This window comes from Camarhynchus parvulus, chromosome 1A (genome assembly GCF_901933205.1).
Source record: "Camarhynchus parvulus chromosome 1A, STF_HiC, whole genome shotgun sequence".
Classification (NCBI taxonomy): domain Eukaryota; kingdom Metazoa; phylum Chordata; class Aves; order Passeriformes; family Thraupidae; genus Camarhynchus; species Camarhynchus parvulus.
Genome location: NC_044586.1, coordinates 5,325,449 through 5,345,494, shown reverse-complemented (window position 1 = coordinate 5,345,494; position 20,046 = coordinate 5,325,449). Strand labels below are relative to the sequence as shown.

General features: G+C 51.7%; 2 protein-coding genes across 3 annotated transcripts in view; one reads left to right on the top strand and one right to left on the bottom strand.

Annotated features, from left to right (window-relative positions):
- Window positions 1–4,311, top strand: part of ADIPOR2 (adiponectin receptor 2) — a 44,559-nt gene extending 40,248 nt beyond the window's left edge. Inside the window, exon 8 of one of the 2 annotated variants that reach the window (XM_030959617.1) lies at window positions 1,577–4,311. In XM_030959617.1, the coding sequence (XP_030815477.1) occupies window positions 1,577–1,708 (132 nt within the window). In that variant the 3' untranslated portion in view covers window positions 1,709–4,311. The remainder of the gene's footprint in view (window positions 1–1,576) is intronic. The other variant, XM_030959618.1, reaches the window with a different exon arrangement.
- A 5,621-nt stretch (window positions 4,312–9,932) lies between these two features.
- The window catches only part of CACNA2D4 (calcium voltage-gated channel auxiliary subunit alpha2delta 4), a 120,203-nt gene continuing 110,089 nt past the window's right edge, over window positions 9,933–20,046 (bottom strand). The window contains exons 34-39 of the mRNA XM_030959925.1: window positions 19,593–19,648; window positions 18,222–18,242; window positions 13,306–13,423; window positions 10,998–11,110; window positions 10,652–10,734; window positions 9,933–10,258 (exon numbers count right to left, since the gene is read on the bottom strand). Of these exons, the coding sequence (XP_030815785.1) occupies window positions 10,172–10,258; window positions 10,652–10,734; window positions 10,998–11,110; window positions 13,306–13,423; window positions 18,222–18,242; window positions 19,593–19,648 (478 nt within the window). The 3' untranslated portion in view covers window positions 9,933–10,171. The remainder of the gene's footprint in view (window positions 10,259–10,651; window positions 10,735–10,997; window positions 11,111–13,305; window positions 13,424–18,221; window positions 18,243–19,592; window positions 19,649–20,046) is intronic.

Below are 20,046 nucleotides of genomic sequence, written 5' to 3'. Positions count from 1 at the left end.
GTCCCCCTTGAGCCTGGAGGATTTTGTGTCTATGTTTTCTTACTGCACCAGAAGCAATAGGTCTTCAGGGAGGGGCCAAATGACTCTGGGCTCTCTGAGCCTGGCATAGCTGGTGCCTCTCTTCCCAAGTTGGCAAAACCTGGCTGGTCTGAGGTAGCTGCTGGTGTGCAGATTCCCCTCAGTACATTGCTGGATTGCTTTAACAGATGGGCAAGGAACTGCAGACATTTGTGTGTGTGTTTATGTGTTGAGGATCCTGCAAAGACACATCTTTACCTTGCTTCTGTGCAGAGCAGTACATGGTCATTTCATTGATGTTCAGTGTGTTCTCTGGGATCTTCCCCATGTCTGGCTCCTCATCGTGTATAGCCAGTGAAAATGCTAGACAGAGATGGTAGGGTTTGGCCCAGAAGAAGGGATAGTGGGATGAGCAAGTGGGGTGAGTGGGGGAAACCTGGTGTGAGGAAAAGAATCATGGAGACTGGAGGAGAAATACCTGAGGAAGATGTAAGGAACAAAGCTGGGTGGAGCAAGAATAGAGATGAGGGGAAGCAGACCTTTGGAAGGCCACTGTCCTTGCACTTAGGATAGTTTAAGATCCCTAAGAAAGACTAGAAGTGAGAATGAGACCTGCACCAGTTTGCTTGGTTGGTCTGTTACTATAATGAGCTGAGCTCCACCAACTCTTTTCCAAACTTCCCATGAATCCTGCAAATACACATTTGTAGGAATATTTCAGGAGCATTATCCACGTTAGTATGGCTACCTCAGACAAGGGCATGCTTTGTCATGTAGCTCTCTCACAGTTGTCATTCTGCTCTCTTCCAGTCAGTGACATCCTGGGCATTCATTCAGAACATCCAGTTGTTTCTAGGTTTTAATACAATATCACATTTGTCTGTTCTGTTTCTCTGTGGTGAGAAATAAAATACCAGCATGCAGAATCCACTTGGTAAAACTTATGTCTGTGACCAGAGCAGAGTTTGTACCTGTTATCTGTATGAGAGGGCCATTTTTGTCCATAAACCACCAGTGTGTCTTGTAGAGGAACTAATTTTCAAGGCGTCCTGCTTAAGCCTTTTGCCTAAGGTTCTGAAATTCTCCTTGTCCCTTTGCAAAGATGACTTAGAGCAGCTCTTTATTATGTTTTTTTGTTTGACCAGCTGGCTCAAATGATTCTGAAGTGAAGGGGGGTACATGTGTGTGCAGAGAATTCAATGATTTTGCTAAAGATAGAGGGAGAAGAAGGAATCGTGGGGTGAGCAAGTGGGTGGGTGGGGGAAACTGGATATGAGGGAAAGAATCATGGAGACTGGAGGAGAAATACCTGAGGAAGATGTAAGGAAAGAAGCTTTGTGGTTGACCAGCTGGTTCAGATGGCTCTGAAGTGAAGGAGGGGCCGTGTGTGTGCAGAGAATTGGATGATTTTGCTAAAGATAGCAGAGGGGTGGGTTTAGCACACAGCCTGGGGAGCTGTGCAGCTCGTGGCACTGCTTGGTGTCGCTGTGCACCTCAGCTGCAGGTGGCTCTGGGGCAGGGTGGAGCCCCAGCTGAACCCGGCTGTTTCCCTCTGCAGTTCCACTCCCACCAGCTGTTCCACGTGTTTGTCGTGGCTGGCGCCTTCGTGCACTTCCACGGCGTCTCCAACCTGCAGGAGTTCCGCTTCACGGTCGGAGGGGGCTGCACAGAGGAGGAGGGGATGCAGTAGGAGCCGCCTGCAGCCCCGGGGCAGAACCAAACGAGGAGAGCCGCGGGCCGAGCAGCCGGGCTTAGCAACAGGAATACCTAAGAAGAATCCAAGTTTCAGCTGATGAGGCATGGAGCTTCATGGGGATTCTGACTAACCAAGATAAAATTCTATACCTCAAGCAATGGAATAAATCAATTTGAAGACCAGGAAATTCTGCAAACCTAATTTATTCTTGGGATCTACAGATTGAGCTACAGAGGACCCTTTCCAAATCGGCTTCTGTTCAATGCCATATTTATTTGTAGAATTGGGGAGGGATAGCTTAGCAGTTTCCTTTTTTTTAAAAAAAAAAGAAAAAAAAGTCAAGGTTAAATTTATATCCTCTCGGAGGGTTTGGGCGTTGATTTTAGATGCTCTTTTGGGAGAAAAACAAAATGTAAATAAGATTTCTAACTTTCTGTTTAAATAAAATTTATATAAATGTTTTAAACAATGGGTGGGGGGAAAAAGGGTTTTTGTAAAGAATGCAACATGCAAGTACCACACACTGTTTCAATTTTGCACAAAATAAACGATTGCAGGAGGACCAGGTAAAATTCCCAGGAGTGAAGCTCGCTGGCCCTGTCGATTTTCCTAGTGGCCAGCATGCCCTGGGCAATGTGGGGTCCTGGCCAGCACCTGGAGTAGGTTCAGGACGTGCACAGGAGTGTTGTGAAGGCTGGATTAATCATGGTGTCATCCAGGTCACAGTGTGAGCACATGGATTTGCTCCAGTGCCTGGAAAGGTGCATCTGCTCCCTGCCCCGGTGGGGGGACAGCTGCATTCCCAGCCTGTGTGCAGTGCGAGATTTGGGATCATGGATCCTACAGTTGGTTGGTTTGGGTCTCATCATAGGAGCTGGAGCATGGTGGGATAACTGCATGTGAAATCGCAAACAGTCCAACTCCATCAGTGCCTGCCCAAGCCAGAGGCCCCCAGGGAGAGGATGGTTGCCATTTGCAAGCCTGCTTCGTTTGCTCAGAGGGATGGTGGTCATGGGCTTGTCAGGAGATCGTTGAGCATGTGAGGGGAAACAGAGGTGAGGTTAAGGTGGACTGGAAAGAGGAAGCTGTGTGCTCCAGGACTTGGAGTTAACAGGCACTGCAGACCTCAGGCACATTACCATCCTGTGTGTCAGGCTCCATATGCCAAGGCAGTTTGCAGATTTTTCTTTTAAGGAGGAATAGATCCCTATTTTTTTAAAATAATTTTTTTTGGTCCTTAGGTCTGCTTTCCATCTGTGCTTTAGCAATGGGACTGCTGGTATTTTTTAAGCCTAAACCTGAGAGTTCAGCTGGATTGCTGTGGTGCAGACACACCTCCTATATAAGGGGAGGCAAATACCCTTCTCCTGTGTAATTGATGTAGCTTGAGCTTTGGAGCCCAGTCAGAAGCCAGACTGAAGGAGAATCTTTGGAGTCGTAAGGTGAAACTTGAACATTTTGTTTGTTATGGCACAGGTATTGCTTGGAGGCTTTAGCTGGAAATTCAGAGCAATTACCTCTCTCACAGATGAGTTAAACAGCTCATACCATGCAGTATTTCACAGGGAAGGAAGCTAAAGGGTGGTTGGTTGTTGTGTGCGGTGGTTTTTTTGTTGTTGTTGTTGGGTTTTGGGTTTTTTTTTTTTTAGATTCCCTCAAGTTTCAGTTTTCATTCTTCAAGGGAAAGAGATGGATTGCAAAGATCTTCCCATCCCCTGGATGTCACAGTGTGTTTTGGGGAGTTGCTTTGTCTCATGGAGTCAGGTAGGAGCAGAATGCCCTCCTAAAGCTGAGTGGCCATTAAGGCTTCACCCCTGGAGTGGAGTAAAGGCTCTGAGAGCAAGGTCAGCTGCAGAAGGAGGTGCTGCAGCAGCCTGCAAGTGTAGAGGGATGTGTTGTCAGTAGGATCCTGACCCTGGATGCCTGTAGGGCTGGAAGTGGTTTATCCCAGGTCTGTGGTGTTTAAATGAAGGAAAGGGCAGTATTACCTTGGACGTAAGGGCTAACAGCACTGGCATCCCAGACAGGCTGGGGAGGTGTCTGAGCCAGGTGTGGTACATATCAGAATCAGAGCTGGCTGAAGGTGCTTTGGGATACCTCTGAACAGTACCAGCAGAAGCAGCAGCCTCCATCCTGGATCATCCCACGTTCACTCCTCCAAGGGTGATTGTAACCTGGTCCTACACAGCACAGAACTATTACAAAAACACAGTACTCCACCTGCTATTCTTAACCCAGTCTCTCTGTTCAAGAAGTTTGTGTGTTCCAATGAAAACAACCTAGCTGTGCACTTTTCTGTAGCTTTTGCTGAGAACTCTTCCCAGGTTGGCACCTGAATGCCTTACTCTCAGCAGTCAGAGGCTTGCTTGCTCTGTGTGCAGGTTATTGCCATAGAATAGTTAGGACCTACAGCTTCTTTCCTTCCCCATTAAATAGTGGCCTTGTTCAGTATATTTCTTTTTAACAATTGCTTACTGTTGGAAGCAATGAAGCACACTCTGGGGTTTTGATGGCTGGGGACTCTGGTGATGGTTCCATATAAGATGGGATCTTATTACTTGCTGTATTCTTAACTTCTGCTAATAAAAGAACCAAATTGATTATTGTCTGGTCTGGGTCTTTCTGCACTGTGTGGGCAGTAAAGGATTGATCATCTCCTCCTGGTGTGGGGGCTTAGGGGCTGGCATGAGTGGGGTTGGACTGGGCAGGGAAGGGGCTGGTGGTGGCCAGAACAGCCTGTGCCCAGTGGGGCCTTCTGATGTTCCTTGGCTGTCAGCTAATGTCTGGGAACTGCCTGGAAAGATAACTCCTAATCCTGCTCTTGTCTTGGCTCACAGCAGCTCTGGGTGTCCACAGCTGAGCTGTGCTTTTTGTCAGCTCCTTCACTCAAGGTGAGTGTTCTGCAGTAACTTGTAACAGAGACAGCTCCTGTTCATGACCTGGACAGCTTGATGGATGTCTCAGGATGGATTATTATTATTATTACCATTATTATTATTGCTATTTTAATGGAAAGCAAATTCAAGGAACATGGAGAATGTTGGTATCAGATTTCACACAAATTACACTAAAAGTACCTGCCACATTTGACTATGAATTGGGTTTATTCTGTTTCCAGGAAGCAAAGTGTTACTTAAAAGTTGTCAGGGCAGGATAAAATTGCATGTCCCACCTCTTCTGTGTGTAGCTGTGTCCTTGCTCTGCCCTCTCCTGAGAATCACTTGCTTCATTCATTGCCAAGTACCTGAGTATGGATTAAAGAGCTGCAACCAAGGTGAGTGAGGCCATTGCCTGACTTTCTAGAGAAATAAATGAAGTGCATGATTAGGATGGAAGAGCTGACTGGTTTAGTTGAAGCTATTAAAGGCTTCCCTGCAGAATTGAGTTCTTTCTCCCTTTCTCTCTTTTTTTTCACCCCTGCCTCCTGTGTGGCATCAAACAACTTGTTTGAACCAAACAGTGCTGCTGTATCTGCCTGGAATGCCTGAAATTCTCCAGGCTGATTTCCAGGAGTGCAGAGCACTAATGTGGCTTGAATGAAGTTGCTTAAAAAGATGGATTCCTTGGAGAGTGTGTGTGGTAATTCCTAGGTTCACATTGCTCTTGAAGAAGGAATACTGGCCTGGAGTGCATGGCAGCATGGAGAATGTCTCACCTGCTCATCTCCAGCTGTTTGGACAAGGAGCAGTGAAGGAGAAGTGACCTGGGCAGCTGCTGTGAGAGCCTTGCAGTGTAAGCAGTTCCTTGTTCAGCACTGAAGGTTGGTGCCTTGGGCAGGGATGGGAGCTGAATGAGAGCCCAGCACTCCTGCATGGGGCTGATTTGCCTGCTGGATCTTATCAGAGAGTCACAGAAGGGTTTGGGTTGGAAGGGACCTTAAAGATCACATAGTTCCAGCCCCTCTGCCATGGACAGGGACACCTTTTCAACCAGACCAGGCTGCTCAGAGCCACATCCAACCTGGCCTTGAACGCTTCCACAGATGGGGCAGCCACAGCTTCTCTGGGCAACCTCTGCCAGTGTCAAAGTGATGAATTTTCTGGCATTTCCAGAAGCTTCACCTTTGCCTTTCTCCAGTAAAATTCATGTGTAAACTACACAAGCATTGGTATTGCTGAGCTGGGAGATGCTTGCACTGGAGATTCACCACGATCTCATTCAGTAGCAGCTTCACCTCTGTAGTGGCACCACTGAGCACAGAGCTTAAAAACTGAACTGGTCTGGTTGTAAATGAGATGGGAAAATCACTGGCCTGGCTGAGTTCCCTGGTGTGTTTCCCTTAGAGAGGCAAATGCCACCCCAGCCAGTTCCAGTGGCTGGCTTTGCTCTCTCCTCCAACCCTGCCCAACCCCTGCCTGTGTCCTGGGGGTTGCTGGTGCTGGCTGCAGCTGAGCTCCCCCAGTCCCAGGTTTTCTCCGTGGCTGTGGCCAGGCTGCAGGGCTGGCACTGCCAGATGGGCTGTGGGGTGGCATCTGCTGCTGGCACAGGCAGCCAGCCCTCCTGGGAGGGAGTGGCACTGCCACCACCTCCCTGCTGGCTCCTGGCCGCGGCGGCCAGCCCGGGGCTCGGCCCTGGCCCTGGCCCAGCTCCCCCATCCTGCAGGGACAGCCAGCCTGGGAGTGCTGCCTTTGCCAGGGAGCCTCCTGCCAGCTTGGAAAGCGATATTCTGTCCCTCAGGGCCTGGCAGGAGGAGGTGACAGCAGGCTCCAGCCCCTGCTGCCAGGGCTAGAGAAGGTCACTGCTGCCTGGGACACACAAGCAGAGCAGCCGGGGGCTCTGGCCAGAGTCCCGGGTGTGGGGCTGTGGGGGCTTCCCTGTCCCTTTCCTGCTGCCCGTGAGAGGTGCAGCTCCTGCCACCATCCCACAGCCTTTCCTGCAGCCATGCACATCCCTCTGCTCCCTCTGGCACTGGTGGGAAGGACAGCAGCAGCTGCCTGGCCCTGCAGAGCCAAACAGGTCTAAAGAGAGGGCTCAGTGCCCAGCCCTCCTCTGCTGCCAGCAGGGGCCTGCCTGGGGAAAGGCAGGGTGCCAGGGCTCCCAGAATTTCAGGCAGCAGCAGCAGCAAGCAGAGCAGGAGGGGCTGATGACATTTCCTGTGGGTATTTACAGCAGAAACGTGCTCGGTGGTGTCCGAGTGGGGCCATCCCAGAGTGCTGTGGCTGTGGCTGATGTCACAGGGCAGTGACAGGAGGTGTAAGGGCCCCTGTCTAGGGCAGGCAGAGGTGGTGGGGGGGAACAGCCTGTGCCAAGGATGGGGGAGCTCCCCAGTGCCTGGGGGGGAAAAGGAGCAGCAATGCCCCCTCAGAGAGGGCCCAGCTGGTGACGGAGTGTTTGGCACATGGGTGTTTGATGCTCCTTCTCTGCTTCCTTTGGAGTATTTGCTTAGCACAAAAGTACTGCTGCATGAGGCTGCCCTGAGCCCCCCTCCCCTGCAAGCAGAGGCTTGTGAGAGCCCAGGGTTTCTGTGCTGACAGTGCCACTGGGCTCTCTCAGCAGAAAAAGCATCCTGGAAAATACTCTGAGGAGCCTGAGGTGTGCATGAAACCGAGCAGAACTGTGGTCCTGGTCCTTCCCTGTGCCAGAGATGGGCACACACACCCCTCACACACCTCTTAACACACCTGGGCTGTGTGGCTCCTGGCTGTGGCCACTGCTCTGCCCAGCCTGGCATGTGCCAGTCCCTTGCTAAGTCTAAGCCAACTCAGGCCAGCCTTCTGTGCAGACAGCTGCTGTAAATCCCACTGATTTCCCCACTGTTTTGTAGGATGAAGTCATCCCCGTGTGGCCACACTTGAAGGCGTAGCCAGCAGCCTGCTGTGCCCCAGCCCTGATTCAGGGGAGGGCTCGTGTGTGTGTGATGCTGTGCAAGGTGTGTGTCCCTGCCCACCACAGCGCCTGGGGGAGAGCCAGGCTTACCTCAGCCTGCAGTGCAGTGTTTGTGAAGCCTGGGAGGAGTGTCACAGAGAGAATTCAGCTCCCTGCCCCCTGCCTGTGAGGAAATCAGCTGCAGGACAGGCTTGAGAAGCCCCTGCTGTGTGCAGCAGTGAGGTGTGGGTCTGATGGACAGCTCTGTCTGCAGAACAGATCCCACTTGGGAATTTCCTCCCATTGCATCTTCCCTAACAGAACAAACCCTGCTGCCTCTGGGTGTGCTTTGTGTGCTCACAGGGTGGATGGCACAGGAGGGACAGCTGGGATTTATGGGATCAGGATGGCAGCAGGATGCTGCTCAGCTGGAAGTGGGAGATGGCTCCTCTCACAGCTGCTGTGCTGCTGGTTGGATGCTCTGGCCTCTGCTCGCTGTTGGCTTTTGCTGACCTATTTTCATCTGCTGTGCCCAGCACATGGCTGAAGAAGTTGGAAGCTAAGGCAGCTGCTCTTCCTGGGGATTTTTCTCTTGCTGAAAGGGCCATGAGTCACTGTCTCTGTCAGAGCATGAAATAGAATTTGCTTAACCCCATGCTGGAGCCCAGAACTCGATAGGTTTGCTTATGGTCTGCTTTGCTGTGAAAAAAAATTCCAAAACCCAGGAAGCTGTTCCTGATGTGTGCTCAGGTTTGGGTCAGGCAAACCTTTGCTTTTATTTCTCAGTTTAAGAAATAATCCAATTCTCACCCCTGTCCATTCCCTGCAGTTAGCACCTGTGGACAAACTCCCTGAGCCAACCAAGCCAGGTACAGCTCTCATCTTCTCTCTCAGTGCAGGTGTCCCTGCAGGACCCTATTTATTGTGGATTAGTGCACCTGAAGCCAAGCATGGCTCATCCAGAGCAATGTGCATTTTCGTGTCCTGTTTAAGCTGAGTGGACATGGGGCTGCTAATCCTTTCTGACAGGGAGGTCATCCCTGAGAGGCACCATGGGCAGGCACGTGGGGCTGGGGGAGCTGTGCCAGCCCTGGGGGTGCCCCGAGCCAGGGGCTCCTCCATCTTTGAGCAGCTCCTCGTCCTTGACAGCTGCCCCTTCTCCCTCTGTCCTGCCTTCACCTTCCCTGGCTGCTGCTGGCTCTGATAAGGTCACTGCCTCTGAAGCCTGGAGCCTTCTCCACCTCCAGTTTTACTTCCAGTACTGCAGTGGTTCCTCTTTGCTGTAACACTGCCTCCAGCCAGGCAAAACCCCACAGGGGAGCTCTGAGGTCCTGGAGGTCCCTGCCAGGACCTGGCTGGGACTGATCCTGTCCCCTTAGTGTCAGGTGACACGGGTGGCAAGGAGGACATGCCTGGATGCCTGGAGTGCATCTGTGGGTGCCTGCTGTGTTTGGGGCAGGGACAGAGCTGCTGTGAGGATGAAGCTCTTTCCCATCCAGCTGCTCTGTGCAGCAGCTGCCCAGGAGTCCAGCCTGGCAGTGGTGGCAGTGGCAGTGCACAAGTGGGCAGAGCTGCTCATGAGGCAGCCAGTGAGGAGGGCCTGTGTCCTGAAGGAGGTGACATCTTGCTGTGACAAGCCACACAGGGGGCCTGGAGGGCTGCACGACACTCCCAAAGTGACCAGGGACAGGTTCAGCCTTCCTGCAGTACTCCCCTGCTGCCCTGGGGCCACCACAGCTGTGTTTGCAGTCCCTTCAGCCACATCCTGTCCCCATGGGTTTCTGGGATTTGTGTAGGGCTGTGATGCCCACCAAACATGCTGAAGCTATGGTGCCTATGTAGAATATGCCATATATTTGTTTTTAATGAGATGGTATGGAACAGTTCATAAAAAAAGGAAAAAATAAGAAAAATGGGTGCTTCCCACCCATTGTCCATAAAGCTCTGTGAGAAACGGCCTGTGCCCACCAGCTGGGAATGCCAGGCCCAGGGAGGGCACAGCCAAGGGCAGCTGCTCCCAGGGGAAAAGTGCCTGTTTCTTGGCTGCTTCTGCAATGAAGAGAGCAGGTAAGTCTCTTCTGGTGGGTCACACAAAACCCCTTTCCAGAGCTAAGTCCACATGTAGACAAGAACCTGGATGCTGCTCCAGCAGTGTGAGGAGAGGCCTCCTTGGCAGAGCTGGCGTGGCTGCAGCTCTCCAGCTGAGCTGTGCTGCCTCCCACTGCCCAGCCAAGGTGAGGCTGCTGCAATTCAATTCAGCTTTGGTGCCGTGTCCCATCCTCAAGACCGGGACATGCCGCTTCCAGACCCGGGCGTTCAAAACCCCGGTGGCTCACCCTGAGGGGCAGGCAGGTGGTGTCCCCTGCCCCTCCTGCTCTCCGTGGGAGGCAGGCTGATGAGGAATGTTCTCCATGATGATCGCAGCAGCCCCGGCTGTGAGCGGGGTCTGGGAGGAGCCGCTCAGCAGCTGCTGTGCCGGATGCTGTGCTCGCATCTCCTTTAACCACGGGTTTCCGAGGAGCAGCAGCTCCCACCGTGCTGGACCTTGTGGTGAAGGACACCTGGGGAAGTGGCGGAGGGTGTCCCAGAAGGACATGTCCCCCGTGTCCTGCCCTCTCCCGCACGGCTCTGGCCTGCCGGGTCCCTGCAGCGTCACCGCAGCAGCAGCACCAGGGGCAGGAGCAGCAGCGCGGGACACACGGAGATCCCAGCGGCGCCACCGCAGTCCTGGGCGTTTTCCTGCGAGATGGGAGACAAGGGATCAGTCACCTTTGGAAGAGGGAGCAATGCCTGTGGCCGAAAGATCACCCCAGGAGCCAAGGAAGGGACTGGTTTATCCCTGTTGGCCACAGCAGCCCTCGGTGGGTAGGAAGCCCCATGGCTCCCGGCTCCTAGCAGGGTGTGTGTGTGCTTGCTCCTGACCCCGTGGTTTCCGAGCTCAAGCCCTTCCCAGGTGCTGATTTCACCCTTTCCCAGAGGTGAAATCCTGCTAGGAGCCTCCTCGGGGATTCACGGCTGCGTCTGGCTCCAGCCAGCAGCTAGACACCCATGCAAGGGTGCAAGAGGAGACATGGGTGCATTTTGGGCACCCAGGCGCCAGCTGTCCCTCCCCGCCCCAGTGTCCCGGGGTACCTCCGGGTGGAAGGCGTGGCACGAGTCCGGCCGCCGGCGCAGCTTCTGGGAGCGCATCCGCTCGCACTTCACCGAGGCGTTGTGTGCGGGGCTGTTAAGGAGCGGCAGGGCGGGCAGGGCAGGGGATGGACGCCACACACACCCTCGGGGCTCCCAGGAAAGTTTGGCCGGGTGGAACTGCCCCACCCGGGAGGACAAGGGAAGGGCGGGTCACCCTGCACGGCCAAGCCAGGCTGTGCTCTCCACCCCCACAGCAATGGCAGCAGAAGGACATTTTCCACCCTGGCAAACACGGAGATGACAGGGCCTGTGGAGCCCTGCATCCCTGCTGTGCGTGGAAGGATATATTTGACTTCTTTTGCATCCATTGGGACGGGTGGGAAGACGCTGCAATCGCAGACGGTGTCGGTGACGAGGAGCAGGAGGTTACTGCTGATGATCTGCTGTGCCACAAACATCCTGCAAGGGAAGAGAAGGTGAAAAAAAACCACAGAGCAAAGTGAAAAGTGAAAAAAACCCACAACTCTCCAGCCCAGAGCAGCAGCCCTGGCATTGCCTGAACCACAGCAAAGAAACTGAAAGAAAACAGAGGTCATTGGAAACAGGATGCCAGCAGAAAGCAGGAGAAACCAGTGAGCAGATGAGGGAGAGATGCCATCAGCAGTCCTTCCTGGCCTCCTTTTTGGCTCTGAACTGGCTCAAATCTGTAACTGCATGCTAGGCACAGAAGTCAAAATCAACCCAAGAACCCAACCAACCAGCCAAAACCAAGACAAGCCCTGCCCATGTGGGGCAGCACATGACAGCAGATGACACCTGAGCAAAGCCTGGCTTCACCCAGAGGTATGTCAGTGCCTATTTAATGTGTATTTGTGTGTGTGCTTGTACAGTGCAAGGGTGTCTCTATTCTGTGGTCCTGGGAGGAGCAGAGTTGTGCTAAATCTCACGTTACTGGAGAGAGAAATAGAGGAACCCAGTAACACTGTGGGCTACACTGGTGTGACAGGACTGACCAACTGGTGTTAGGCAGGGAGCCAGCATGTCCTGGAGCCACTGGGCACAGAGAAGGCTGGGGACACCAGGCTCTGCATGCCTGCACTGGTGGCAGGGCTTCTGGAAGAGAAATACAGGCTTGTGGGGATGTGCCCACTGCACTGGCCAAGCTGACTGTGCTGGAGCAGTGCCCAGTGTCCCTGGTTATTCACCACCTGGCCTTGCTGCCTTCCAGGGATTTGAGTGTCCCCTTTTAGAGGTGCTGAATGCCACACACAGCAGCTGACCATGTCATTAGTGCTCCCTAACTAATGAGTGCCCTGGGAGCTTTGGCAAGCGGCCTTCACCCCATGCACAGATTCAGCCAGCAGGACAGAGATGCCCCATGCATCAATCCACAAGCCAATGTTTCTGCCCAGGATGGAGCACCCAGCCTAGCCCTGCTCCACCAGGAGCTTGTGGAATGTCATCAGGAATGCCTGCATGCCAGGCCCTGGCTGATGCTTCACACAGCCTGTGGCAGGGGTGAGGGGGTGTTTCTCCCAAATATCTAGATAAAAAATGCCCAAGATGCACCAGAGGCTGTAACTACAAAGGAGCCAAGCAGGACACAGCCCCTGCTGCTCCATCCAGCACCGGTGAGGTGCTGCCTCCAGCAGGGGAGGGGCAGCTCCCAGGCTTTGTTTGCAGCACAGATCTGTGACCCAAAGAGGTCACTCAGTTCCTCTGGATCTGCCCAGAGATTAACAGAATACCTTGTTATCATCAAATCTGCAATCTCTTCTGAAACAATGTCTGGCAAGGCTCTGGCTTTCCTAGAGCCATGCTGACTAGTGGGGGCTGTTTTTCTAAGCTTTAAGTCTTTCCTGCAGTTGATCCAATACTGAAGACTAGGTAGGATTGTTTTGTGGGTTTTTAAAAGAAGCAATTCCAGTCACATCTGTTTGGAAAAGCTGGATCAGTGGAAATTCATCTTTTTGTCACCTTTCCACACGTGATTGCTGATGGCATTGAGCAACCACTGAAAACAGCCTCTTTCCACAATGACTTTCCTGTTATTTTTGACTGTCCATTCACTTACAATGAAAATGAGAAATAAAAAAGTGGACTTTTGTTTTCAGCTCTTTCAGTCTAACACTTATTTTCCCCCCCATCCCTGGTTTGTTTGGTTGGTTTTTTGGTGTTTTTGTTTTGGATTTTTGTTGTTGTTGTATTTTGGATTTTTGTTGTTGTTGTTGTTGTTGTTTTTGTTTTGGGTTTTTTTGGTTCATACAGAAATTCAGGAAAGGGGGAAAATGAAAAAAAAAGAAAGAAAAGGAAAGCCAAGAGTATCACAAAAAGGGAAAACCTTCTAAGAAGAAAAGTTTTGCCAGAAACATGAAAGAACAGAAAAAGTTCCTTTCTGAAATCTTTGGAATGGAAAGATATATATATATATATATATATTTAAATGCTGTTCTCTTTGTACTCCAGCCATTTCTGCTTATTAACACATTGTTTTGTTAAGGATCAGTACCCTGCTCTCTTCACCTCTCTCTGTCTAGCACGGCTCTGTGGCCAGAGCTGTGGCTGCCGTGGTGGCTGTGCCACTGTGACCCTTCTGTCACCCCCAGCAGCCCTGGGACAAGGTCCCCAGCTGGAAGGGAAGCTGTGGCTCTTACTTTTGGCAGTCTCCACAGTCGATGAGCCCGTTGGTCTCCTTGATGGCCGGCTCGTAGACGAACACGGGGTACTCGGTGTCGCAGGGCTGCAGCGTGTCGTGCTTCTTGTGCTTGTGAGCTGGGGGAACGAGACAAGGACACACGTGAGGGGCACGGGGACCTGCCCGCGCTAAATGGGGACAGCCCAGACTTGGGGATGGACTTTGGAGCAGCAGCGACCCTCCCAAGGTGGCCGGGAGCAGCAGAAGGGGAAGGAGATGCTGCAGGGAGCAGCCGGGCAGTGATGCCTGCTCCCACTAGGTGGTGTGGGAAAACCAGCCTATGTGGAAGTGCCTCCAACATCGGCACCGCAGCGAGCCCGGACGCTGCCGGGCCCAAACTGCAGCCGAGGGGCCGCAGTGGCCGCAGCACCCACACAGCACCCAGGGACCCCCTGGCCAGGCAGGAGGGACATTCGGGCACAGGCACCCCTGTGCTCAAAGGAGCTCGGGGGGCGCTGCTGAACCAGCCGTGACAATGAAATCCCTCCTGCCTAAGCCAGCCCTGGTTCATGCAGGTTTTAAACACTGGAAGCTGTGCCTGGGCTGGCCCTGTGTGCCTGTGCCCAGGGCTGTGCCCCCTGCGGTGGGGCTCCCATCAGCTGCTGATCCCTCCTGAGCCCACTGACATTTCCCACAGCAGGAAATTGGAGGGGCTCAGTACATGTCATGTGAAGAAGAAACCACCAGCAGCAAAGAGATCTGGCCTGAGAGCACAGGGAAACAGATGACAGCTCTCAGGACCAGCAGAGAGCCAGCTAATGAACAGCACTGACTCCTGGAGGGAGCAGCTGCTCCATCACTCATCAGTCACACCCTGCAGGACTCCCAAACTAATTTGGGGATGAGGGGGAGCTGAACCACCTCACTCAGCCTCCCTCAAGAAGCAAGAGAATTCTTTCTAGGAGTTCAGCAAAATCCATCTTGCCTGAAACTGCTGCCTTGGGCCCTTCTGGCAATTATTTTCTGCAGTTGGAGGTAGCATAGCCAGCTCCTGCCTGTGCAGGACACAGGGGACTGCTGCTGATGGAAATACGAAGCTTTGTTGCTAGGGCAGAGGTGGCTGCGGCTCTGGCAGCAGCAAGCACAAGAAATGGTTTCTACATCAGCTTTGGGGCTGAGCACAAAGCCTCACTTTGCAGCCTCCCACCCACACAGCAGCCACGGCAGTGCTCCTGGGGGGACCAGCAGGGAACAGGGTCCTTCTCACCCGGAGGACGCCCAGTTTACCCCTTGCAGCAGAAGCGCTGAGGATTTATAGAAAAATGCAGCAACCTGGGTTTTAATCAGCAAATGTGTGGTGAGAGGCATCGAGAGGGCACCCGTGATTGGATGGGTGATTTGCATCACTGTAGAACTCTCACTGCTGAGAGCAATGGTCTCCTCTCTCTCCCCCGGCACCTCCCCGCAGAGCCTGCCGTCTAAACAACGTGCATTACACGAGAGAGAGAAAAACTGCATGATTTCCTCTGATTTTTCTCTCCACCATGGCAATCCAGCAACACAAGACATCCATTAAGAGCTGCAGCCCAATCTTGCTTCTAATGCCTTGCCCAGATGAATGTGATGGGCACTCAAACCCCTCCCTGCAGCGCAGAGGCTCTGGTAATTGTACTTTGTGCTTTTCTTCACAAGTCTCAAAAAGCAGCACTCAGAAGGCTTCAATCCTCCCAGACTATGGACCCACCTTTTGGTGACAAGGTGAGGTTCATTTTGCACAGATTCAAAAGCACACAGAGCCTGACTGCAGCACAATGCCTCGTTCTGTATTCACCCTGGATTCACACTGAATTAATCAACCCAACTTGTCATTCCAGGGGCCGGCAGCACCTCTGCCACCAGCCAGGAGCTGTCTGACTGTGCTCTGCCACCATTCCTTGTCCCTGTGTGCAAACCCCACGCTGCAGAGGCAGGGAAAAGCCTCTCCCATTCCTGCTGATGGAGAATGCCTCTGACTAGGACCTGCCAGTCCTGAGGAGATCTGGGATGAGCAGAACACCCTGTTTCTGAGGTGAATTTCAGACATTTCAGATGGGACATGCAAAATATCCCCGTTTATGCTGTAAGGAGAGAAGCTGCAAACACTTTCTGGCTCTGAGCAGCTGCAGGGCTGGGAAGTGTGTTCTGGCCAGGAAAAGTCCCCAAACTAAGACTAAAGGAGTGTGAGAAACAGAGCAGCATTTCTTTCAGCCTTAATTCTCTGTACTGGGGGCTGGGAAAGCAGCTCCAAACCCTGAAGCAGGTGGCCAGGCTGGACAGCCCTTCTTGGGGACATGCTTGTGGCAAGTCCACACATTGATCCATGAGCCACAAGCCATCACTGTCCTGTTGAGCTGCCCTGGATTTACAGCACTGCCACTGCAGCACAGTTGTTGGCAGTGGAATGTTCTTCTTGCTCAGAAGAATCACTGTGATGACCACAAAGGTAACCTCATAAAGTTGGGGCAAACTGCTTGCAAGAATTTAACATGTGGCTCATGTCATGAGTGGCGAAGAGCCCTGACACATCAGGACCTCATTTTTCCCCTGTCCCTGGTAGAGAGTGACATCCTTTACTAGCTCCTGTTATAACATCATCAAAGCAGATGGAGTTCAAGCAATAGAAAGGACAGTGGTGTGAAGGACAGGGTGCAGGGAGGGGTGGATGAGACCATCAGCTTGGAAAATGCAGAATGGAAGTTGATCTGAGGCCTCTCAGCCTCAGCCAGTGTTGGATGAGGGCTGTCGTGGTGGCTTGGAGAAGCAGGCCCTGCAAGGGAAAACTCAAAGAGCCTGCATGAACCACACCCAGGATAAACGTGGCCAGCACCAAGGTATATTTTTAAACTGGCAGAAGTGGCCTGCACAGACTTTAAGGGTTTTGGTTTGGTTTTTTTTTTTTTTTTTTTTTTTTTTTTTTTGGCACAAGCTTAATGAAAAGAAGCTGCTTTAAAATCTAACTCCTGCACAGAGACAAGACCTATGAGAGAGATTATGCTTAAGCCTACTGACACTTAATTTGCTGGGAAGCAATGCAGCTGCAGCAGCACTGAGAGGTTCAGAGAAGCCCAGTAGCATGTACATCATCAGCAAAAGGCTCAGGCTGAGCCTCTGCATGCACATACTGGACATCAAAATGTTATCAGCAGCCTCAGAGTCTGCTGGTCAGGGATTAGTAAACAGCCAGAGGAGCTGATAACAAATTGCAAACTTTATAGCAAAGAGTGAGTTAATTCCAGGCTGTCATTGCTACCATCTGCACTTCCAGAAAGACTTTTGTCAGACATTTGGCAACCAATCCTTCTGAGCAGCAAAAGCAGTTGCTGTGCCTTGTTATGAACTACAGAGGCCAGATTGTGAACTCTTTCCCACCAGCATAAATCATGCACTCGAGTCAGAGGATTTACTCTGGCACATGTGACAAAATCTGCCACTTAGTTACCAATATAAAACATAGAATTTAACCAATTATCTTGTAAAATATCTTCTGAGTACATTACCATGGAGTAAAAAAAAGAGAAACTTTTATGATCTATGGAATTCTAGAAATAGTTCTTTCTAGGCTGCATGCCTTGGCTGGAAGTATTTTTGGCTTAATTAAAAGCTTTCAAACCTGTGCTGATGTCCACAAAAGCAGAAGCCCTTATAGACACAGAGAGAAACTGAGATGCTGAGAGCAGAGAAAAATCTGTGGCAGCAAACATATCTTCTCAGCACCTCTGAAAAGCAGATTTGTAGGATGAGTGCAGTCTGAATGCATCACGCCCATATTCCAACAGCAAGTCTCAGCTTCCCAAAAAACAAGAGAACTTGGGAAGCAGAAATAGGCTCAGTGCTGCAGAGCCAGAGGTACACAGTCAGGCAAGGGAGAGCATTAGATCCCTGATCATTAATTCCTCTGCACATAACCCGGAAAAAATGTGTGTGCTCAATTTCTCTCTCACAAAATGTCTCCTTCGCTTCATATTTTTCACATACACCAGCCTTGGCGTGCAGTCAAGAAAATGTTAACATCTCTGGCAAAAATCTACAGCCCCTTCTTAACAACATGTGCAATCCATTTCTTCCAGCCCCAATAGCATTCTTCCACCCTGCTACTCCCCCACACACATGGACACTCTTTTTTTTCATCTGCAGACACCCTCTCCTGCTCTTCCTCTTCTCCATCCAGTCAGACACATTCCAACTGTCTCTATTTCTCCATCTCTGTCTCACACATATGTCTTGCTGGGCAGAGAGCAAATTGGCAAACACAAGCTAGATATGGAAGCAGGGAGATACAAACACAGCCACAGTCTGGACTCTGTCTTGGAGGAATTTCTAACTCGCCTGTAGGAGCGGATTTATGAGTTATCAGTTGAACCACTTGAAAGTCCTCCTGCATTATCCCAGAGCTGGGCTGGGATTTATCAGAAGGAGCTAAGCCATGGTGTGTGCAAAAGAAGACTTAAGTTACTTCTTAATAACTACAGTCTACAAGACCTGTGTAGTTTCTCCTGCAAGAAGGCACAGGTTGGTCTTCGGTTTGGGAATAGCAGCTGAAAAGAATGGGCCAGCTGGGAACCACAGTGAAGGACATGCCATGGAACAGGGGCCACAGGCCCAGCCAGCCCAGAGCAATGAGTGATGATGCTGTCTGTGACTGCAGCTCCTCAGGAGACTCATATGTTCCTTCTTTTATCAACTTCTCAGTGACAGACCTTCAATCACCAGCTCAGCCAGCTAAATGAGCAACGGCATCTCTTCTTTGCAGAGCAGGGAAACAGAGCCAGGCTCTGCCTTGGCCCTGTCATGCCTTTCTGCAAGTCCCCCACTGTACAAAGGGTGGAAAAAAGTCTTTCCTAGCCCAGGAATTTCTAGTTAATTCTATTTTTTTAACTATTAGGTGGTTCTACTTACAGTGATGGAAGACAGCCTTGGCTGGAGAAGTCCCATGACACACAGACACAGAGTGATGATGGAGACACGTGACAGATTCACAGGATGGCAGTGACATGGAGACATGAATTTGCACACAGCAGTCATGGAGGTGATGTAGGAAAGAGATGAAGGAAGCACAAAAGGAAATGGTGATGAGCAGGACAGCAGTGACATCCCCCCTCCCTTTTTGCTCTCCTCAAGCACAGACTAAATCAGACTGCAGCCGCAGCACGTGCACAGCAGGAATGCCACACCTGCCTGTTCCCCTGAATGAGCAGTCTCTCCTGAACTGCCATGAGTACTGCACCTGCTCATCTGACTCTTCCTCACCAATTTCTGCATGGGACCACTCCTGCTACCCTGATGTGTGTTACACAGCAGCCAGGGCTGCTCAGGGGACAGCTGAGCTTCTACTGCCACCTCTTTGGAGGAGGAGAGCGAGACCTATACAGCACCCACAGACCTCCTCCTCTAGAAGGAAATTTTGCTTTCAAAAAATGACTGTTTCCCCATTATGCCAGGAGAATTCAGTGCAGAAGACCCAGCCCCACAGCTGGCGTGGAAGATACCACTGTCTCCACTAAAGGCACTACTAGTGATCAATAATTAGCAAGATTAATTACAGCCACTGCTTGGCTGTGCAGAACACACTTCCCCTTCCCCTCTGAGTCTCCTCAGGGCCATTAACACCCCCCTGCCTGCAGGGGCTGGGATGGGACTGCAGAGATTCCTGGGGTGTTTCCAGCAGGCAGCACTTCAGCTGCAGGTCAGGTCACTGTACTGCAAGCCAGACACCCCCCTCTGGTGCTATGCAATACCACGTGCCACCATCTTCTCTCTTCCTGAGTAGGCCCACTGGGTAAGAGAAGACCTCAGTGTGTTATTGAACTCTGAGGTTTCTGTCTGGCTTCCTGGGACCTCTGCTAGGCTCTGGAGAGCCTGCTGTTCCACCCCTGCTCTGTCCTGTCCTGTAGCAGACTGGAAGGAAGGATTTCCAACAGAAATTTTTTGCAGCTGATGGCCTCTCTCATCCCACTGCACATGGGGTAGGGGTCCTCAGAAAGAAGTGTCTCCTCTCTCCTCAGCAAATTACCCTGAGGGGAGCAAGCAGAGTGCTCCCAGCTGCACACACCTCACCCTGACCATCCTGGTGCTGTGGCAGCCTGGAAGGGGGGTGGAAATGGGGGGAGATGGGGGATCTGGAAGCTGCATTCCAGTGTCTGTGGAGTAAAGAGCGTGGGGCAGAGGGCAGGCTCCTTGCAGAGGCCAGGCTTCCCTGTACAGTTTCTTCTGTCACCAGTGGCTGCAACACTCACGTGCTATGGGGTGGCTGGACTCTTGTGTACTCACCATCTGCCAAGTTGTCTGAGTGCCAGAAGCTACTCATGTTAAACTCCAAAAGGAAGCTGTCAAAAGAGCAAGAACAGAGGATGCTTTTTCAGCAGCCTGGAAGGATGCAGGTGTCAGGGAGATGGCCCTGTCGCCCAGTGAGTATCAGTTCAAAAATGTTTACTACAAATTTCTGGCAGTGCAAGTCTGATTTTTTAGATTTTTAATTTTTTTCCCCTCTCCACATGCTAGAATGTAGCTCTGTATTGTGGGATCTGTGCTGTGGAAGATTTGAATGGGTTTTTTCCTGTGCAAGGGGCTTGTCAGTGAAGGAAGGAATGAGGATGGCAGCCCCTGAGGCTGGGAGGGGATTCAGCCACGATAGGACCCACCTGAGGAGCAGGCATGATGGCCATCAGAAGCCCAGACTGGCTGCTTGGAGGTAACTCCATGGAAATGTCCTGTACCAGCAGGC